This window comes from Thalassophryne amazonica, chromosome 3 (assembly GCF_902500255.1).
Source record: "Thalassophryne amazonica chromosome 3, fThaAma1.1, whole genome shotgun sequence".
Lineage (NCBI taxonomy): Eukaryota > Metazoa > Chordata > Actinopteri > Batrachoidiformes > Batrachoididae > Thalassophryne > Thalassophryne amazonica.
The window spans coordinates 6,369,596-6,388,698 of NC_047105.1; the positions used below are offsets into that span (position 1 = coordinate 6,369,596).

At 44.2% G+C, this 19,103-nt stretch overlaps 1 protein-coding gene across 2 annotated transcripts in view; it reads left to right on the forward strand.

The window, feature by feature from the left end:
* The first annotated feature begins 2,322 nt into the window (after positions 1-2,322).
* appl1 (adaptor protein, phosphotyrosine interaction, PH domain and leucine zipper containing 1) overlaps positions 2,323-19,103 on the forward strand; it is a 72,527-nt gene continuing 55,746 nt past the window's right edge. For both annotated transcript variants that reach the window (XM_034165241.1, XM_034165232.1), the window contains exons 1-5: positions 2,323-2,481; positions 10,513-10,611; positions 11,062-11,121; positions 12,053-12,124; positions 12,312-12,399. In XM_034165241.1, coding sequence (XP_034021132.1) covers positions 2,428-2,481; positions 10,513-10,611; positions 11,062-11,121; positions 12,053-12,124; positions 12,312-12,399 — 373 coding nt within the window. In that variant the 5' untranslated portion in view covers positions 2,323-2,427. The remainder of the gene's footprint in view (positions 2,482-10,512; positions 10,612-11,061; positions 11,122-12,052; positions 12,125-12,311; positions 12,400-19,103) is intronic.

Below are 19,103 nucleotides of genomic sequence, written 5' to 3' on the forward strand. Positions count from 1 at the left end.
GGATCAGCTCTGAGTCCTTTCTTGTTTGCAGTGGTGATGGACAGGTTGATGGATGACATCAGACAGGAGTCCCCATGGACTATGATGTTTGCAGATGACTTTGTGATCTGTAGTGAGAGTAGAGAGCAAGTTGAGTCTAGTCTGGAGAGGTGGAGATATGCTGGAGAGAAGGGGAATGAAAGTCAGTAGAGGCAAGACTGAGTACATGTGTGTGAATGGGAGGGAGCCCAGTGGAATAGTGCAGTTGCAAGGAGTAGAAGTGGTGAAAGTAGATGAGTTTAAATATTTGGGGTCAACTGTTCAAAGTAATGGAGAGTGTGGTAAAGAGGTGAAGAAGAGAGTGCAGGCAGGGTGGAGTGGGTGGAACAAGGTGGCAGGAGTGATTTGTGACCGAAGAATATCAGCAAGAGTGAAGGGGAAAGTTTACAAGACAGTAGTGAGACCAGCTATGTTGTATGGCTTAGAGACGGTGGCACTAACAAAAAGACATGTTCAGATTCTCTTTGGGAGTGACAAGAATGGACAAGATTAGGAATGAACATATCAGAGGGACAGCTCAGGTGGGATGGTTTGGAGACAAAGTCAGAGAGGTGAGATTGACATGGTTTGGACATGTGCAGAGGAGGGACCCAGGGTATATAGGGAGAAGGATGCTGATGATGGAGCCACCAGGCAGGAGGAGAAGAGGGAGGCCAAAGAGGAGGTTTATGGATGTGCTGAAGGAGGACATGCAGGTGATTGGTGTGACAGAGGAATATACAGAGGACAGGGTGAGATGGAAATGATTGATCTACTGTGGCGACCCCTAACGGGAACAGCCGAAAGACAAAGAAGAAACGTAAACATTAATGTACACATTTGTTCCTCTCAACTTCCTGGCCTGCCTCAACAAGTCATTCTTAATTTTCCTGTTCGCAAACTTGATCATAATGGTTGGTTTGGCCTTGTTATCCTTCTTTGGTAATGAGTGACAAGTGAGTGGTAGAAACAGTAATGAAAGAAACGGGGGGGGGGGGGGTCGACCTAGCTAACGCAAGCTAACCGCTAGCACAAGCTAACAGCTAATGCATGCTAACTGCTAGTGAAAGCTAACTGCTAGCGAAAGCTAACCACTAGCGATTCATAACAGGAGGACTGTAGTTAAATAAGATTCACAGTAGATGCAGTTAAAAAACAAAAGAAGCGTTATACAGAAATAAACGAATACAACTGCGTAGAGATTGAAAGAGGAGCGTCACAACAACAAACAGTCCGTCAGAAACAAGTTGCCAGATCTGTGAGCCATATTCAACAATATGAAATGCTTTTTTCACTGTATCTTCTGTACATAGAAGACTTCTATGATCTGCATGACACTATTGTTGACTAGAGTGTTTTTGGAAATTGGTGATTATGAAAGATACAGGGTTTTGTTCTCCATGTAATGTGGAGGTGCGTCAGGAAGGGCATCGGGTGTAAAACTTGTGCCAGTTCATCATACAGATCCACCTGGGATTTGCTGTGGCAACCCTGAGTGAAAACAAGGGAGCAACCAAAGGGACTTACCATGAAAGATACAGTTTACAATTTTTAAAAAAAATGAACATTTTACTTTGCAAATTAGCTTTTTTTATATTTGCATTCATGATGGAAAAAGTTGCTTACTACTAGTATAAGTTTTTATAGCAGTGAGAATATTACACTGTCATTCCTTTTTTTTTTTTTTTTAGTTTTGCTGATTTTTTTCTCTCAAAACTTTATTTCAACAAATACACAACAAACAAACAAACAAAACATAAGGCCAACAAGATATAAAAAGGAAAAAAGAAGAAAAAAAGGAGTTCCTTTTTTGTAATATTTAAAGCAAACGATCACCAAATTGCAATGAATCAAACACTCCTCTCTCCTCCGAAATCTCCACCCCCCACCAAAAAATTCCTGGATCCAACCCTGGTTGGTGGTACAACTATACCAATTTTTTTCTCATAAAACTCTTTGTCCCCTCAGAACATCAACTTTAATCTTAAAATATTTTTTTTCCCAACCATTCAAATGTCCAAATATAATGATGAAATTTTCAGACTTTGGTGACTTGTCGCGGTAATGACAAAAATATGTTCGTTTTATTGCTTTGTAATGACGTAAACATGATGGCACTCTCCCTGCAAACTGAACAGTTCAGCCGCCATTGTGGCTCTGAGGTGCGCCGGGAAGAAGTGTAAGGGCGCTCCTGCGTAGAGCCAAGATGGCGTATTTTACCATCCAAAAAAAAAAAACAAAACAAAAAAAAAATTAATTAATCAATCGTTATTCCGGTCCAATGACAATCTGTGGAGGGCGGGACATACAGAACTGGGAGGAGCACTTTTGGGTGAAGCCGAGAAAAATACGACTTTGATCGTATTTGATCGTGTTTTTTTCCCTTTGATTCTCGACGCGTCAACAGCTATGCCTGGGATAGAGAAGCTCCCGATCGAGGAGACCCTGGAGGACAGTCCGCAGGTAACGGCGCTCCGCTCCGTATCATTTGCTAGTATGCTAACGCTACTTCCACAGCTAGGCTGACGTTAGCATACAAAAGCTAACAGCTCCGCTAGTCGAAGCAATCTGACAGCCGCTCAGTGTCACGGTACCGACAGTACCGACCCCCTCTTTGGGTTCTCGTGAAGATACGAGGTCGAAATGTGTTAGATTGCATTGAACTGCACAGTTAGCTAGCTAGCTACTTACTGAGCCGCTAGCTGCTTTTTGCTTTTAAAGAACGAGTTCGGCCGAGAACACTGACCCTGCAGATCCGGTACCAGAAGTTCGGTTAGTTTGTGTACACGGGGCAAGAATTTCAAGTCCTGTAGGGTCAGCGGGGTTGTCACGTGGCGATGATCAGCCAATCAGAGGCATTCCTTCTCCCGTACCTGCAGCCAGTGTTTTTAAAAGTAGTGCCAGATGACAGATCCACATTCTGTCACTCAGTCAGCACTCAGAGTGGATTTATCAGCTCGTCAGCACTAGAACAAAGCTCAGACTCTTGTTTTCGTAACACTTAGGTTCTGATCAGAATGTGGTGTTTCACACACACACACACACACAGTATTGGTCTGAATATAAGACGCTCATCCCCTCAAATGCAGAAAGAAAAGTTTTATTGGATCCGGACTGAGTATGTAAAAGCTGTAAGGTCTGACTTCATATTATCGGTAGCCTGATCTCTTCAGCTGTACGTCTCCGCTTTTTCCCAATGCTCTGACCAAAGGGAGTGACTGGATGGCTTCAGTACCAGGTCTCTAGCGGGATCCTTGGATACCTAGTCTATGAGCCAGTCATCAATTTTGACCTAATCTGTGCCACGTAAGATGATGAAACGACACTTAGAATCCAGCCCCAGTGTACCATGGCCTACACAAAAATGTATGATAACCATCCCAGGGTGGTAGCTGTAAAAAAAAAAGAGATGCAAGCTATTGGTTGAAATAAAGGATTAATAAATTAAATAGTTCTGACTCTGTTTGGTCTCCAAAGTAAAGGTCAAACAAGGTTGATGTCCATTGGATTCTTTGACATGTGACCTATGTTATCCTGTAAATATGATAACTAAGCATCACACAGGGTGCAAACTATTCCTTTTTAGAACCTTATTAATCCAAACAATAATTTGCATTATTTATTACTGAAACTGGAGCAACTTTTAACTTTTGACAACTGTACAAATGGAAACTGACCTTTGTCACCATATGTGTTGTTTTTGCCCTATACCTCCAGAACATTCAGTCATAGATAGTCCAAACTATACCTTTTTGGAATTGTTATGATCAGACAAATAATGTAGTATAGTTTTTAACATGATTGGAGCATTTTCACATTTTGACCTCTTCATTGACCCCTAGCTGGCTACAGCTACCACCCTGGGATAGTTTTCACACATTTTTTGTGTAGGCCATGGTACACTGAGGCTGGATTCTAAGTGTCATTTCGTCCCCTTAAGTAGTACCCAAAACCTGCTTGGCCCATGGACTAACCTCTGGAATGACTTTGGATCAAATGAGTGGCAAATTAATTGAAACTAAGGTTTATTACTTGCGTTGGGAGGGAGCATAAGGCATTTTGGCAATCTGGCACTTTTCTTTATGCATGATCCAGCACATAGGTGGGTGAGTGTTGAGGACCCCAATGACTGGAGAAGGCCGAGGACACGCCCATACATTTCACCTGGCTGTGGCAGATAGATGGTTACTTTGGAAATGTGGTGATGGACTGGTTGTCTGCCTGGTAGTCTAGGATCTAGCTGAAACATGTACATCATTTAAGAGAGGATAACTCAACTGATCTAGACTAATTCGACTCCAATGAACAACTTGCCATATGTGCCAAAATCTGTATCCGGACGAATTCTAATATTTTGTAAACTGCAGCAGCTACAGATTTTCCAAAGTACTCAAAATGTTCAGAATGACCAGTACGTGTTTAGAAGGGTCATAGAAGAGTGTAAAATTTCTAATTTGATATTTTAAGAGAAAACCGCTCGAAAACATGGGGTGTTTTGTGTTTGAAAAAGAAACAATAATGTGGTTCTAACTTGTATTATTGGCTGTTGAGAAATTTCCCTGCTAATCTTTAATTAAAACATTTAAGATCTCTAGATACTGCTGTGTGCTAAGTAAACAAGTTTTATTTTGTATTTTTCACTTTAAATCAATATTCTATTGATAACAATATGACCTGAAAATGAAATTTCATTGTATTTTGGCAAATGTTCCTTTTCTATTCCCCCCCAAGCTGGCTGTGCCCACACACAAGCGTACGCTCACATTTCCTCAATTCGGATGATGGACTGTTTCAAAGTTTAGCGGATATAAACAATCAAATGTTTATGTGTGGTTGTTTTAATTCTGATGTGGGCCATTATTACGTTCAACTAGTAATAATTGTGGATTAATTGCTGTACATTTGTATGGGTAATTGGTGTGAAATTAATTGCCCTTTTAGGGATCAATAAAGTTGTCTGAGTCTGAGTCTTTCCATGTACGGTAATAAGTTGAGTTACTTATTTTATCCATTTTCTCTTAAAATGTCAAAATGAGATATTTTTCACTCTTCTATGGCCCTCCCAAACATGTAGTGATAATTCTGAACATTTTGAATACCTTGGAAAATCTGTAGCTGCTGCAGTTTACTAAATACAGCTGTATTTGAAGTAACACTTGGGGGGGAAAAAGGGCATGTTCATTTTCGGACTGTTCGTCCCAGATGGAGATTTTGGCACATATCCCAAGTTGTTCATTGCGGTCATATTAGTCTAGATCAGTTGAGTTATCCTCTCCTAAATGATGTGCGTACATGTCTAAGCTAGGTCCTCTACTATGGGTGGTGGTGTGGATGCGGTGAAGTGCGTCACCGTTGCATGCTCCCAGATTTGACTTGACTTGAAGCTGTGCACCATGTGGTGTGATTCCGCTCCTCTCTTCATGAAGATAAAATCTTTTAAGCAGGGAACATAATGTGGATCTGTTGTTGAAAGAGAATAATAAGTGAAGGCTGGGGGTGCCTTTGGTTTTGTGTGTCACTAGCCTATAGCTATATTTTGACACATGGGTTCGACAGATATGATTGGATGGTTTGTTGCACATTAGCAGAGGTGTGTGTGCACTTTTAATATATAGATGACACTAGGGATGGGTATTGATAAGATTTTATCTATCAATCTGATTCCTTATTGATTCCCTTATCAATACCTCCTGTGAATTTTCTGTGTACTAAAAGTAGGCTTTACAGGTTTGCTATGTCAGAAACATTTTATTGAGTCTTAAAGTAAATAAATATGAAATCGTTCACTGGATCCTTGATCTCTGGACATAAATAGAAATAAATAAAATCTGTACATGGACACTTATGTAGGACACTGTTTTGGTGATTAGGGATGTCGTCATGTATTGTAATAAATATTCCACAGAAAGGCAAGAGGTTCTCTCAGAATTTACAAGAATTGGCCTGAAAGAAGTTTCTGTTGGAAGTATTTTAGACATAGGATCAGCATGTTAGGTGAATTGGAAACTTTATAATTATCCTGGTCTCCTTTGTAAAAGAGATCTTGATCTCAATGGGATTAACCTGGTTAAATTAAAGTGGGAGGGGAAGTGTTGGCTTTTTAAATACTTGAAAGTCAGTGGACTTGATATTTCGTACTGCTATAACGGACTGATGCAGTAGGTGGTAGCAATGTAACAAGGATTCCAGCTGCCATTAAACACCACAGAAGAAGAGAGGGTCCGTTTGGTTTATGTGACAGGAGCACGTTTTGAGGTCTGAGTGTATTTCGGCACTCATAGAATGCCTCAAGAAACCACAAAAAAAATGCATAAAAGTAATTCATTTACTCATATTAGTTGTCAGTCTGGGTAAATCTTCGGACTCATTCCTATTGATTGTGCAGCTAATCTTGTTTCCTCAGCAGAGCATGCTCGAGACAAAGAGAAATGTGTTTTTGTCAGCGAGTGGTTGGAGCTACCAGCTTGCTATGGCGTAATGTAATTTAAAGAATAACCGATAAGCGAATGGTTAAGCCAAAAGGCTATTGAGGCCAGTGGATCAAATAATTTCTTATCGATTCTTAACAGGAACCAGTTGCCGATACCCATCCCTAGATGACACTTTAACACTTTTAATATATAGATGATTTACTGCCCCCTGCTGGAATGGTGTGTGAGTCTAGAATATAGTTATCAACACCCATTGTTCACGGTTGTTACATAGTTTCTCCAAAACTATTAGTCCTATCAACGTTCCATTCTGGCGGCTTTCATCCTTGACCCAAAATGCATAAACATACCAAACGACAAAAGTCAGCTCTCCACAGTTCCTCCGTCATCAAAATGGTACATGCACACATGCATGCAGAGCTTTTTGTCTTTTCTGCATTCTGCCATAAGCAGGTGCTTTTATTTTTACACACCCTTAAACAAGCCCGGCGCCAGAAAAAAAATATTAAGAGGGCGATGAGTTTATCACAGGGGGTGGGGTCGCCCCCCCCCCCCCCCCCCAAAAAAAAGTGCACCGGAGGAGACGTGCCTGAGTGTGCGTAATGAATTGGGTGCACTCCTGGAAAGCTCATGTATTTAGGCTACACCGTTGTAGGAGACTGACTAAGTTTAAAGAGTGATGACAGTATTTTTTTTTAATTATTATTTGAACGTATAGACCCTTGGTCAAGTGATCTGCATACCTCAAAACCAAACCAACAACTGATCTGAGAAACGACACGAGACAGTAGATTAACCCCACATACAGCCCTCCATCACAAGCGCAAACGCAGCGCAACTGGGCATGTGCGCCACTCCATGGCACAGAGCCCAACTACGCATGCAGTCACAAAGTTCTTCTGAAAAACTGGAGCGATCTGAATTCGGTTGGATGAATATGAGTGTGTGTGGAGACAATTCACCTCGTTCACAACGTGACAGAACTTAACGATGCGCTGTTATGCGCAATAGCGTGCAACAACACGGAACACTATTCTTGACCGTGTGTAATTGTTCCTGATAATTCTCCAGCAACACATGCCATTAATCATAACGTGTGGTAACAGGTTGCGGGAGTTCCTGAGGACACCTGACACCTGAGTTGTTGCACACTAATGCTGCATGCGTAGTTGGGCTCTGTGCCATGGAGTGGCGCAGAGAGGAGGAAGAGGACAGAGCCAGATGTGTGGCTTCATGCGGGTCTCATCTCGCGCATTTTCCCAAACGTCAGGCACATGCAGCAGGTGGAACAGGAGGGCGCTGAAGAGCACTGAATTTAGACTTTTAGCCGACTTGGTGTCAACAATCAAACTGAATGCGATGCAGCAGGGTTTAATTGTGCATGCGCTTCTTCCTCCGCCGGACTGGAGGAGATGCAGAGATGTCTGGCTGCACGTGAGTCTCCTCTCGCTCCTCTGGTTCCTCTGGTTCAGACTCGTTCTCCCGCTCATCGGTTACAACAGCAGGTGGAACACCTGCAGGAGCGTCCTGAGGAGTTTCAGCAGGAACCATGGAGCGACACTTGGAGCCGAGTTTAATTGTGCGCACGTGACAGAAAACTGATTCGCCGTGGCACGCAGTGAAATGTGACGCCGTGCTGCATAATCTGCCTTTTGCTTGGTGGACTTGACGAATCCCAGGAACTCCAGCTCTGACACTGCTTGAATAAATCGAGCATGCTTTAATTCGTCCACCTTGCTATAATCGCTGGACTCAGGATCCTTGCCCTCTGCCGCACTGACAAGCGCAACCCTCAACCTATCAAATTGCTTGAACACAGACACATGCCATATCCGTTTGTTTTAAAATTAATTACTTTAGTTAATTAATTTGGTTTATTTGTTAAATACGTGATATTATTGAATAACTAATATTTTGCTATACTTTCCAGTATTTCTTTTTATTTTTGATAACTCTCACATCTGAGGGGGCGAGGTTGATGACGTGAGGGGGCGTCGCCCCCTCGTGGCGCCGGGTCTGCCCTTAAATAGAGACATGGTGGAAGACCTTAAACGCACTACACTTCTCACTCATGGTAACGGCAACATGACACTTAACTAAATTGACAAAACCAATTGAAGTACTAAAACACAAACACTAACAACCCTCTTAAACTAACATGAACCGCAGTAACATTTAAAACCACAAAACCCCAAACTCCCATGGCGCGGCACAATATCCATTGTTCACTGTTGTTAGCTAATACCGCTAATTTCTCCAAAAATATTTGTCCTATCAATGTTCTGTTTTTTCAGCGTTCATCTTTGACCCAAAATACATAAACGTACCAAATGGCAAAAGTCAGCTCTCCACAGTTCCTCCGTCATCAGAATGATATATAAGCACACATGCATGCAGAGCTTTTTGTCTTTTCTGCATTCTGCCGTAAGCAGGTGCTTTTATTTTTACACACCCTTAAATAGAGATGTGGTGGAAGACATCAAACGCACTACACTTCTCACTCATGGTAACAGCAACATGACACTTAAGTAAATTGACAAAACCAATTGAAGTACTAAAACACAATAAATTAATAACACTAACAACACTCTTAAACTAACATGAACCGCAGTAACATTTAAAACCCCAAACTCCCATGGTGCAGCACAATATCCATTGTACACTGTTGTTAACTAATATCGCTAATTTCTCCAAAAATATTTGTCCTATCAATGTTCTGTTTTCACAGCATTCAACTTTGACCCGAAATACATAAGTATACCCAGGGTTCTAGCTAGCGCAAACTTGCGTTACGGCCCGTTACGCTATAATTTTGGACCGTTACGATTTTCAATACAGCATCTGTAATCAACCGTTTCTGCTGCGCGACTCCAGTTTGAGGCGTGATTCAGTGGCTTGTGGCTCTTTGAATCACTGCTCTTCAGAAGCGGTAAGTCCGCTTCTTAACCCCTCTGAAAGCCATTAAAATATCATGAGTCACTTTTGTGTGGATTAAAGTCACTAACTGGGACTCTTGTTGCAGTCGAGAAGCGAGAATCGTACAAATGCTGCGCGGTTCTCTGCTGAGAGTCCGCTTGGAATTAATAACTTCAAAACGAATCGCCACTTTAAATAAAATGACACCTTACAAACGTTGCAATACAGACAATAAACTACAATTGACTAAAACATTTTTTCCTCCCAAAATGAGACGTCCTGCAGCGAGCTGTAGAGCTGCAGCTCATAGGTATAGAAAGACATTCTTTCCAATAATAATGTCTGAAAGGAAATGCTTTTGACAAAAACTAACAGATTTTATTTCTGTTTATGTCCAGAGGTCAAGGATCCACCATGTAGAGTTTATTATGTCCAGAGTTTAAGGATCCAGTAACCAATTTCATATTTATTTACTTTAAGACTCAATAAAATGTTGTTCAATTTCAATTTAATCAGGTTATAAAGCGCCAAATTACAACAAAAGCCATCTCAAGGTGCCTCACACAGAACAGTTCAACATAAAAAAATTAAAATAAATAAATAAAATTTTTTTTTTTAAATACCTAATTAAAAACAGAAGTAAAAGAATAAATCATAACAAAATAAAAACTACTTATAAGAAAGAGAATTAAAAATAGGTTTTAAGTCTTGACTTAAAAATGTCCATGGACTCCGACTGCCTCACTGAGGGCCATGTACTGGCTAACCCAGAATGAGATTGTCCACTCAACAAACTTCCCCAGCCTTCTGGACACGATGAAGGGACATGGGCTGTCGTACCTGGCTTTTCCCCTTTGGGTATCCCTAGAATGGCCAATTTTTAGCTTAAATTTTCAAAAGCTTCCCCCCTTCCGCACCATCCCCACCCTCAGTCACTTCGCTCCCTCAACATTACCAGTACGCTAAAATTTTATCCTAGCTAGAACCCTGTATACCAAACGACAAATGTCAGCTCTCACTGGTTTCTCCGTGATCGAAGCCATATGCACACACATAAAGGCCTCTTATATATATTTATTCCCAGACATGGCATACGGGGGCATACCTAACAGACCTAAAACCTGGCTCTTTGTGTTGCTTGTTGCAGACTCGCTCCCTGCTGGGGGTTTTTGAAGAGGACACTGCAGCCATCTCCAGCTACTGTACGCAGCTCTACGAGGCCATGCAGAGGATTTACGATGCCCAGGTACTTGCATACCTTACGGCTGAGCCGCACCGTGTTCTTCAGAGTTGCCACTGATATTACACAAATCGGTGACTGGCTTAAAACGCCAACACAATTCTACTTGCATAGCAAGTGCAGGGACATGGAGCCCTGAGGAATCAGTTTCTGTGATAAAATCCACCTCTGCTGCTGAACCACATGTTAACCGTTTGATGTTTGGGTCTTACACTGCAGAAATTACCCCCTAATTCACAGAGCTATTTTATGGCCGGGGCAGTTTATGCTGAGATCAGTCAGACAGCTGGAATAGACGTCTGAGTGACCCCCACTCACCCGTCACTACACATAGAGTGTGGTAGGTTCAAACCCGGGGCACTGCGGAGGGTCTGCTGCGGCGTGCCCGAGTGCAGGCTCCGCGTGACCAGCTGCTTCCCGTCGGCTGATGATTCACTGTTTGTTTTTCTCCGTCAGAATGAGCTGAGTGCTGCGACACATCTGACCTCGAGGCTTCTGAAGGAGTACGACAAACAGGTGAGCTGAGCCTCCAAATGTCACCCAGTGGCTGGCCCAGGAATGCTAGTCATCATCTTAGTAATATTAGCCACCAGCTTGACCTCTGACCCCGGCCATTCGGGGTCAAAAACAAATCGCCAGTAAATCTGATATGACATTAGTTGTTTTATAGCAGTCAGCTACATTACGCTATTATATTGTTGTTGTTATGCTAGCCACCTGCTTTGTGATGTTAGCAATATCTGCCTTTAAAAAAATTTACTAGCCACAGACCTTATTTGTGAGCTTGTGATTGGCCATTATGCTGAACAGCATTAGCGTTATTCCACTTTGCACTGGCTGTACGGTGGGATGGTTGCCACTACACCGAACGCAGTAACCAACTAGGAGGACACTATGAGAGCACATACCTCCACCAAGGTTAAAGACTCCTCTCTTCCTGTTTTACTTGATCCTGTTCACTGACCTTTGATCCTGATCTGTCATCATGATCACATCTTTGATCCAGATTTCTGAATCAAGATTTTTTTTAAATCCTAATCATTCATCTTTGATTCTGAACTTTGATCCTGATTGCTGAATGCATAACTTCATTGAGTTTATTTTGTTTTGCTGTCAGTCTATTTGTTTGTCAATAGATGATGATCATGATTTTGATAACAAAAACAAATTTCAAAGATCAGATAGACCCATCGACTTGGGTCCACGCCAAAACTGAAGATACTCTTCCTTGCCCCAAGGCCTACCTCTCTACCAAACTTCATTGAGGTACCTACCCGTCCTCATCTTGGCCTGGGTGAAGGCCTCTGATATTTTACACATACTGCTGGCCACCACGTGGCCACTAGCGCCCTCTGCTGTACATTTGACATAAAGCTTGACTTCCAACAATCAAACCAACAAAGTGACTTTAATTTCATCAAGCTGAAGCTGTGCCTGTTGTTTGCAGCGTTTTCCTCTTGGGGGCGACGATGAGGTCATGAGCTCCACTCTGCAGCAGTTTGCCAAAGTCATTGATGAGGTAAGACGCCACACAGACGGATGTTTATCATGCTGAAATGTCTGTTTGCCAAGACTGCAAAGGACATGTGGATGTAGCACCTACATTCAAATCCAGACTGTCTTCACTCACAGTCCACAGGGTTCAGAACCCGAACCTGCTCTTTTACGCTGTAAGTTAATCACACTTCCTGTCTGTCTTTTTGGAGCTGAGCTCCTGTCAGGCGGTCTTGTCCACTCAGCTTGCAGATGCCATGATGTTTCCCATCACTCAGTTTAAAGAAAGAGATCTGAAGGGTAAGAAACACAGTCCTCTGGAGCCACGCCCACGTCTCTGTCCCAACAAGCACCTTCAAATTCAAATTCACCCGGTGCAGGGATTCACATAAAGCCTGTTAATTCTCAACATTTGTCAGTTTCAGTACTGTTTAAATCTTTAAAAGGTACAGTGATTTTTGATGTCCAGTGATGCCGGTAACACAAGTAATGTCGAGCGTTATTCCTTATTTTACTGCGCCCCACGCTCGACAGGGATTTCACCCGCAATTCCTTAATCATGCAGCAGATGTTTTACTCAGATGACGCTGTAACATTTCCCACTTCTTGTTTATTGGGTTTTGCTTTGATGCCACCAGGTAAAAAACCTTAAAACACACATACATACACAACTGTAAATATAATATACCATAAACCATTTCCAAATAACTAACTTAAATTAATTTAGCGACACGTACCTTATCATTTAATCAATTTCATTTCCTAAAATACATATAAAAACCGCCAACACCAAATTATTGTCCTCATTATCATTACTGATTGATGCAGCCACACGATTGAACAAATTACTCATTACACAATAAATAATCAGCAGCTTATATTATCAAACTATAAAGTAACAATCAAAAATCATAATTTAAAAACATAAGCCCGCAGCCAAGCAGCTTGCAGCTTCAATGCACGTGAATTTAAGTGAATATTCACGCCCATACCACATACACAAAAAATCCCCTTTCGTACAAACAAGTATCTACGAATCGTCCCATCCAAACTACACACGAACAACGCCCCATGTTGCCTACAGCGCCTTCACAAGCGCGAGTAGCGACGTGGGGCAGAAGTAAAGACGCCCAACAGTGTGATCATATTAACACACAAAAATCTTACCGGCTGCCTTTCACAGATTGTTTGCGGGTACACGCGCAGTTGTTTAAAGTCAATCGGAACGAGCATAACTTAAAACTCGCCCCACAACCACTACTTGTCGCTACAGTAACATCCGGTATGAATAAAGTCCGCCCCTATAAAGGGCCCGGGTACGCGCGCTAACCGGCTGACAGTTCCGCCCTGATCAGCACAAATGACAAACAGCTGATCAGCGTGACACCTCCCACTCGAGCTTCATGAGCACACGCACCCAAGTTACATTGTCCGCATTGAAGGTCGCCCACATCAAAATTATAACCCCTGTTCCTCAATAGGTAGCAGAACAACTAGCCGCCTCACATCCCTGTGAAGTACAACCCCACTACCCCTCGCCCTCAGATCTTCCCCTAATTGTCCGGGCTGTGAGGCAAGAGGACACTGGCCAGAAGTGACGAGCACATCCACATCTCTCACGACACCTCTGCGATCCGGGTTGACAGCAACAATCCTTCCCAGACGAAACTGACCACGCAGGGCATTCTGGTCACAAAGCCAGACAACATCCCCGACAGCAACATTCCTCTCGAGCGTGTGCCACTTGCTTCTAATAAAGAGATTTGGACCAGCCAATTGACACCAGAACCTCCAGAAGCTTTTGACTTGGGTTTGAATCTCTTGAAGGCGTTTGAACGGATAACCTTCAAAATCAAAGGTCTTGAAGTCTCCATCCTGAGACGCCCGACCCAGCAGGAGATGGTTCGGTGTCACATACTGGATCCGGTCTTCTTGACTCTGGATTCTTGCATCAATTGGACGCTCATTCGCCAGGTTAGCCGCCATCTGAAGAGCTGTGAGGAATTCGTTGAAAGTGAGATTGACTGTTTTATTGAGATTTTGAAGAGCCCGCTTCACAATCCGCACTGCAGCTTCCGCAGCTCCATTTCGATGGGGAGAGTCAGCAGGTAGTACTTTCCAGGCCCAGCTTGTGCCATTACTCGCAGCATACTCCTCCAAGCCAGCAGTGTCTTGAGCCCGAAGGAATGCATAGAGATCTTCTAAGACTGGTTTAGCCCCAATGAAGTTGGTCCCAGGGTCTGACCAAACCTTCTGGGGATGACCTCTCAAGGCAACAAACCTTTGATAGGCCATAAGAAAGCTTTCTGTTGACATGCTGCTGACAAGTTCAACATGAAGTGCTCTACTTGCAAGGCAACTAAAGACGACTCCCCAGACTTTAGTTGTTACCCTTTTTTTGACATCATCCTTCACCAGATACGGTCCAAACATATCCACTGTGATGAACTGAAAGGGGGCAGCAGGCCTTGTCCGTTCAAAGGGTAGGTCACCCATCACTTGCTTACATACCTTTGCTCTTGCCTTTCGACAGACAACACATTGGTTGATGACCTTTTGGGCAACTCTTCTACCGTGAACAACCCAAGCCTTGCTCCTCATCCTTAACAGCGTTCCAGCAGCTCCTTCATGCCCTTCTTGATGACTTTGTCGGGCCAAAAGAACACCAAGCCAAGACTCAGCCGGTAATAATGGAACACCGATCTTGTCTTCCTTGAAGTGTTGAATTCTACCACCACAAATCAATAGCCCACTTGCTTCATCCTTACACACAAGTCTGTCCATGGTGGTATTGGAGAAATTCTTACCCTCCTGGGCTGCCAGACAGAGATCTCGGAAAGCATCGTCACGCTCCTGGGGTGTACAAACTCCAGCCAGCTGGACTGCCTCCCACTTTAATCCTCTGGCCCTTCCTCGAAGGAAGATTTTTGCTGCCCTCCATACCAACGCAACAGTTTTCAGCAGCTTCCTCAGATTGCCGAACCTTTTAACATCCAGCAGTTCTTTCAACGTTGTTCCTGCCGCAGGCCTGTGTAGATCTAATTCAGGCTTGTTTGAGATCCTGTCAAACTTTTTGGCTCGAACCCGGGTCAGTGAAGCACCAAAAGTCTTCTTTTGGATTTTAATAACATTATCTCTTGCAGCTGCAGCAACATCCTTTGCAGACTTCAAGGGCCACTCCCATTCTGGAAGATGGAGAAATCCCGGCCCAGCCTGCCACTGGGACCCTTGATCCAAATCTTTGGGTCCAGCTCCTCTAGTGACCATATCTGCAATGTTCAAAGACCCCGGGACCCACCACCAGTCTTGGGTATTGGTGTTGCTTTGAATTTCTCCAATTCGGTTGGCAAAAAAGGTTTGATAGCCATAACTCTCTCGCTGAATTTCCCCAAGGACCGTCTGGCTGTCCACCAGATGGTACCACTTCCCCACATTAATCTTACAGCTCTTCAGGAAGTATTTCTTCAAACGAGAAGCATAGACAGCCCCACAGACCTCTGCTTTGACCGCATCTCCCTTATGCTCCAACGGTGTCAGCTTGGCCTTTGATTCAACCAACCGAACAAACACCTTTCCTTGGCATCTCCATCTCAAATACAGCACTGCGCCATAAGAGTACTCACTGCCGTCGAAGAAGGTAATGCCCCAAGGTTCAGCTTTTGGGTCAGAAGGAGTCAGTGCCCTCGGGAATCTCAACTTGCCAAGCTCGGTATAATCCTCCAGCAGGCAGATAATGTCTTCTCGAAGTGAGTCAGACAGAGGAGTGTCCCACGTGCTCTCAGCTTGGCTGCCCTTTTCCTTCACTTCTTGAAAGGCTCTCCTTACAAGGATAGCTCCCCTCTGCTTAACAGGAGTCACAAATCCAAGAGGATCATATAACCCAGACACTTGACTAAGGAGCTCCCTTCGAGTGAGCGGATTCGGAGCCTGCAGCTTCACTTCCTCCTTTGACAGGTCAGCACCCAACCTCATCTTTCTCCGCTTCCTTGAGAAGTTTACAGCAACCATTAAGTGGAACTCATCCACACTTGGGGTATAACCCATTCCCAACGCCTTGTTATCTTCCTCAGTAAGCTGATTTGGAAGGACAAAGACAGCGGGGGTAACTCGCTTTCGCTTCTCCAGGTCTTCCCTCCCACTCTGAACGGAGTACACCCAAGGTTTGAGCTGAAACCCACCCGCTTCAAGGATTTGCCAAACATTAGCTGTCAACTGCTTGAGTCGTTCTAAGTTGTTATGGGAGGTAAGTATGTCATCAACATAAGAATCTTCCTCCAATATGCTGCGCTCTTCCTTGAGGTGGACAAACTCCGGCAGGCTTGCAGTCTCTTGCATTGCTACCTGTGCGATACAACCAGCAGGTTTATCGCCAAAGTTGACTCTTGTAATGGCGTATTCCTCAATGTCCTCAGCCTCAGAATCTCTCCAGAGAAACCGATGGAGGTGCACCTCTCTGTCCTCCAGCCAAACCGAGTTATACATCTTTCTAATATCACCCAATGCAGCATACGCGCCTTGCCGAAACCGAAGTAGGACAGCACGAATGTTATTCAGCACGTCGGGGTCTTTAATAAGGAGGTCATTAAGGCTCTGGCCCCTAAATTTCTGACTGCTGTTCCAAACAAGACGAACAGGGGTGGTGACTGAATGGGGGTTTGGAGCAATAAGGTGGTTTACGTACCATACAGGCCCAGCCCAACTTTTTACCGTCTCCTCTGAGAGCTTGATGGCAGCTTTCCGCTCAAACATATCATGGACTTGCGCCTTGTAGGCCACCTTCCACTCAGGCTCCTTGCCCAATTGCCGCTCTGTCCTCAAGAACATAGCCTCCACAGCCCTTTTGTTGTTCGGTAACGTTAGAGGGTCCTCCGTCCAAGGGTACCTTGCATGCCAATGAGGCTTGTCACTGTGGTGGTCCCCAGCTACATAGCTCAGGCCACTCCTCACCTGCTCAAGCTCTTGCTCCTCCAACAGGGTCATCTCCTTTCCACCGGGCTGACACTTGCCACAACGACACCCGCCACATCGGGGCTCGCAGGCAGCACCAATGCTATCGCACTTCCACCAGCTTATAAAATCTCGACTGGTGCTTAAGGTAGTAGCGAGGGTGCCCTGAGATAGCCTCTTTTCACACTTGTGGATGAACTCTGTATACTTTGCCGCAGCACTCCGCATGGAGCGGGCAAAGTGAGTTCGCGAGGCATGGGCTGTGATGTCTACTTCCTCCATGAGGTCGGGGTGAGAGCCTGCAACAGTTTTACCCAAAGGGCCATCCCACAGAACGAGGTCTCCTACTGAACGCACCTTTTGTGGAACAAGTCGGCCCTCCTTATGGCTAATGAGTAACTGAATTTGTGTAGGACGAACAAGTTCCCTCAGGGGGACATCTGAAAAGATGTTTTGCAACCTTTTGGCGGAGACATGATGGTGAATCTCTGCAATGCTGTCAAGACCATAGCAAACAAGCTGGTGAGATCTCGAAGTGCCCTTTGAAGTATTGACTCTAATTTTCAGCAGATATCTCTTTGTTTCCACCATAGTCTGCATGCCACCAACTCTGTGCACTACAAGACTGACATCTTCACTCCTCAGCTTCAGTTCACTTGCAGCTTTATGAGTAATATAATTGGTGTCTGATGCGAGGTCTATCAAGGTCCCAATTTTCTGCCCGGCATTAGCAGTGACCTCCAAAATCATCATAATAACCGGCAACTCTTCAGGACAGTCGTCATATATCAACTGATCACCAAGCACGGAATTGAGTGTCCTTGCAGTGGTGTTACAGAAGACGTTGCGACATTGCTTGGCCAATTCTGGGGGAAGCTGCGTTAAGAACTCCTCTTGCTCTTCAGTGCACCTTCTCCCACTATGATCTGCTGAATTCGGCTTTGGCCTGGCCTTCGGCATGCCTTTCTGAGAACTTAAAGCATTAGGACATAGAAGGTAATGATGCTCCTTCACTCCCCTGCCCTTACAGCTTTCGCCTTTACAATAGAATGACGATTTACATTCCCCCTCCTCGTGGACCTCAAGACAGTTAATACATGCCCCAAGCTTCTGAACTGCTTCCTTCTTTTGAGCAAGGCTGAGAGATTTAAACCTTTTGCACCGATACAAGCGTCGCTTGTGACCATTCTCCCCACAGACAATGCAGCCTCCGTGGGGGTTTCCTGTCCTTGTTGCCTTTGTCCTGGCGAGCTTTAGTTGAACTCTTTGTTCCCTTCTTAGGAATTCCTCGTCTTTCAACTGTTCCAATTCCTCATAAATTTGCTCTTGACCTTTTAGAAATGCGAGTAGCATCTCAAAGCGGTCCCTTTGCGGCTCTTCACACCTCTTCTCCGCAACAAACAAAAGCCACTCCTTTTTTAACAAGTCTGGCAACTTACTTTCCAGCGACTTTGTCATTAGTGGATTCCTTAAAGCCCCTATGTCACCCAGCTCACTTAGGTCACTCAAGGCTTTCTCAATCACCCTTATGAGATCCACAATTCTCCGAGGCTGGTGACCCTTCACTGGGGGCAGAGCCTGCAGCTCCTCCACTATTTCCAGAGCTATGGCTGTTTTGTTTCCAAAGCGATTCTCTAAAACTCGAAATATATCTTCTGCAGTAGCACACGTAGATAGCCGCAGGTCTCTTGCCACCTTTTCCTCCAAACTGTCAAGCAACTGGAACTTCTTGACCTCTTTCGAACCAGTAGGTTCCCCTTGCCTCTGGAGTGCTTCCCAGTCTTTGCGCCAACTATAAAAGCTCCTCTTGTTGCCATCAAATCGGGGAAGGGCAGCAGGTCTCAGCTTAATTGCAGGTGCCTGTGAACAGGGGTCATAGACTCTTTGCACTTCGTTTTCCACCCTTGCCTGAATCAGGAAAACCTTTTCTGAAGACAGCTTAGCTGCACAAATCTCGACTTCCTTAATTCTCTGCTGAAGATCCTCCCTCACCGCAGAAGGGGCCCACCGGCTCCACTTATGATGCGCCTCCTTTGCCGCTTTGACACGAGTCTCCA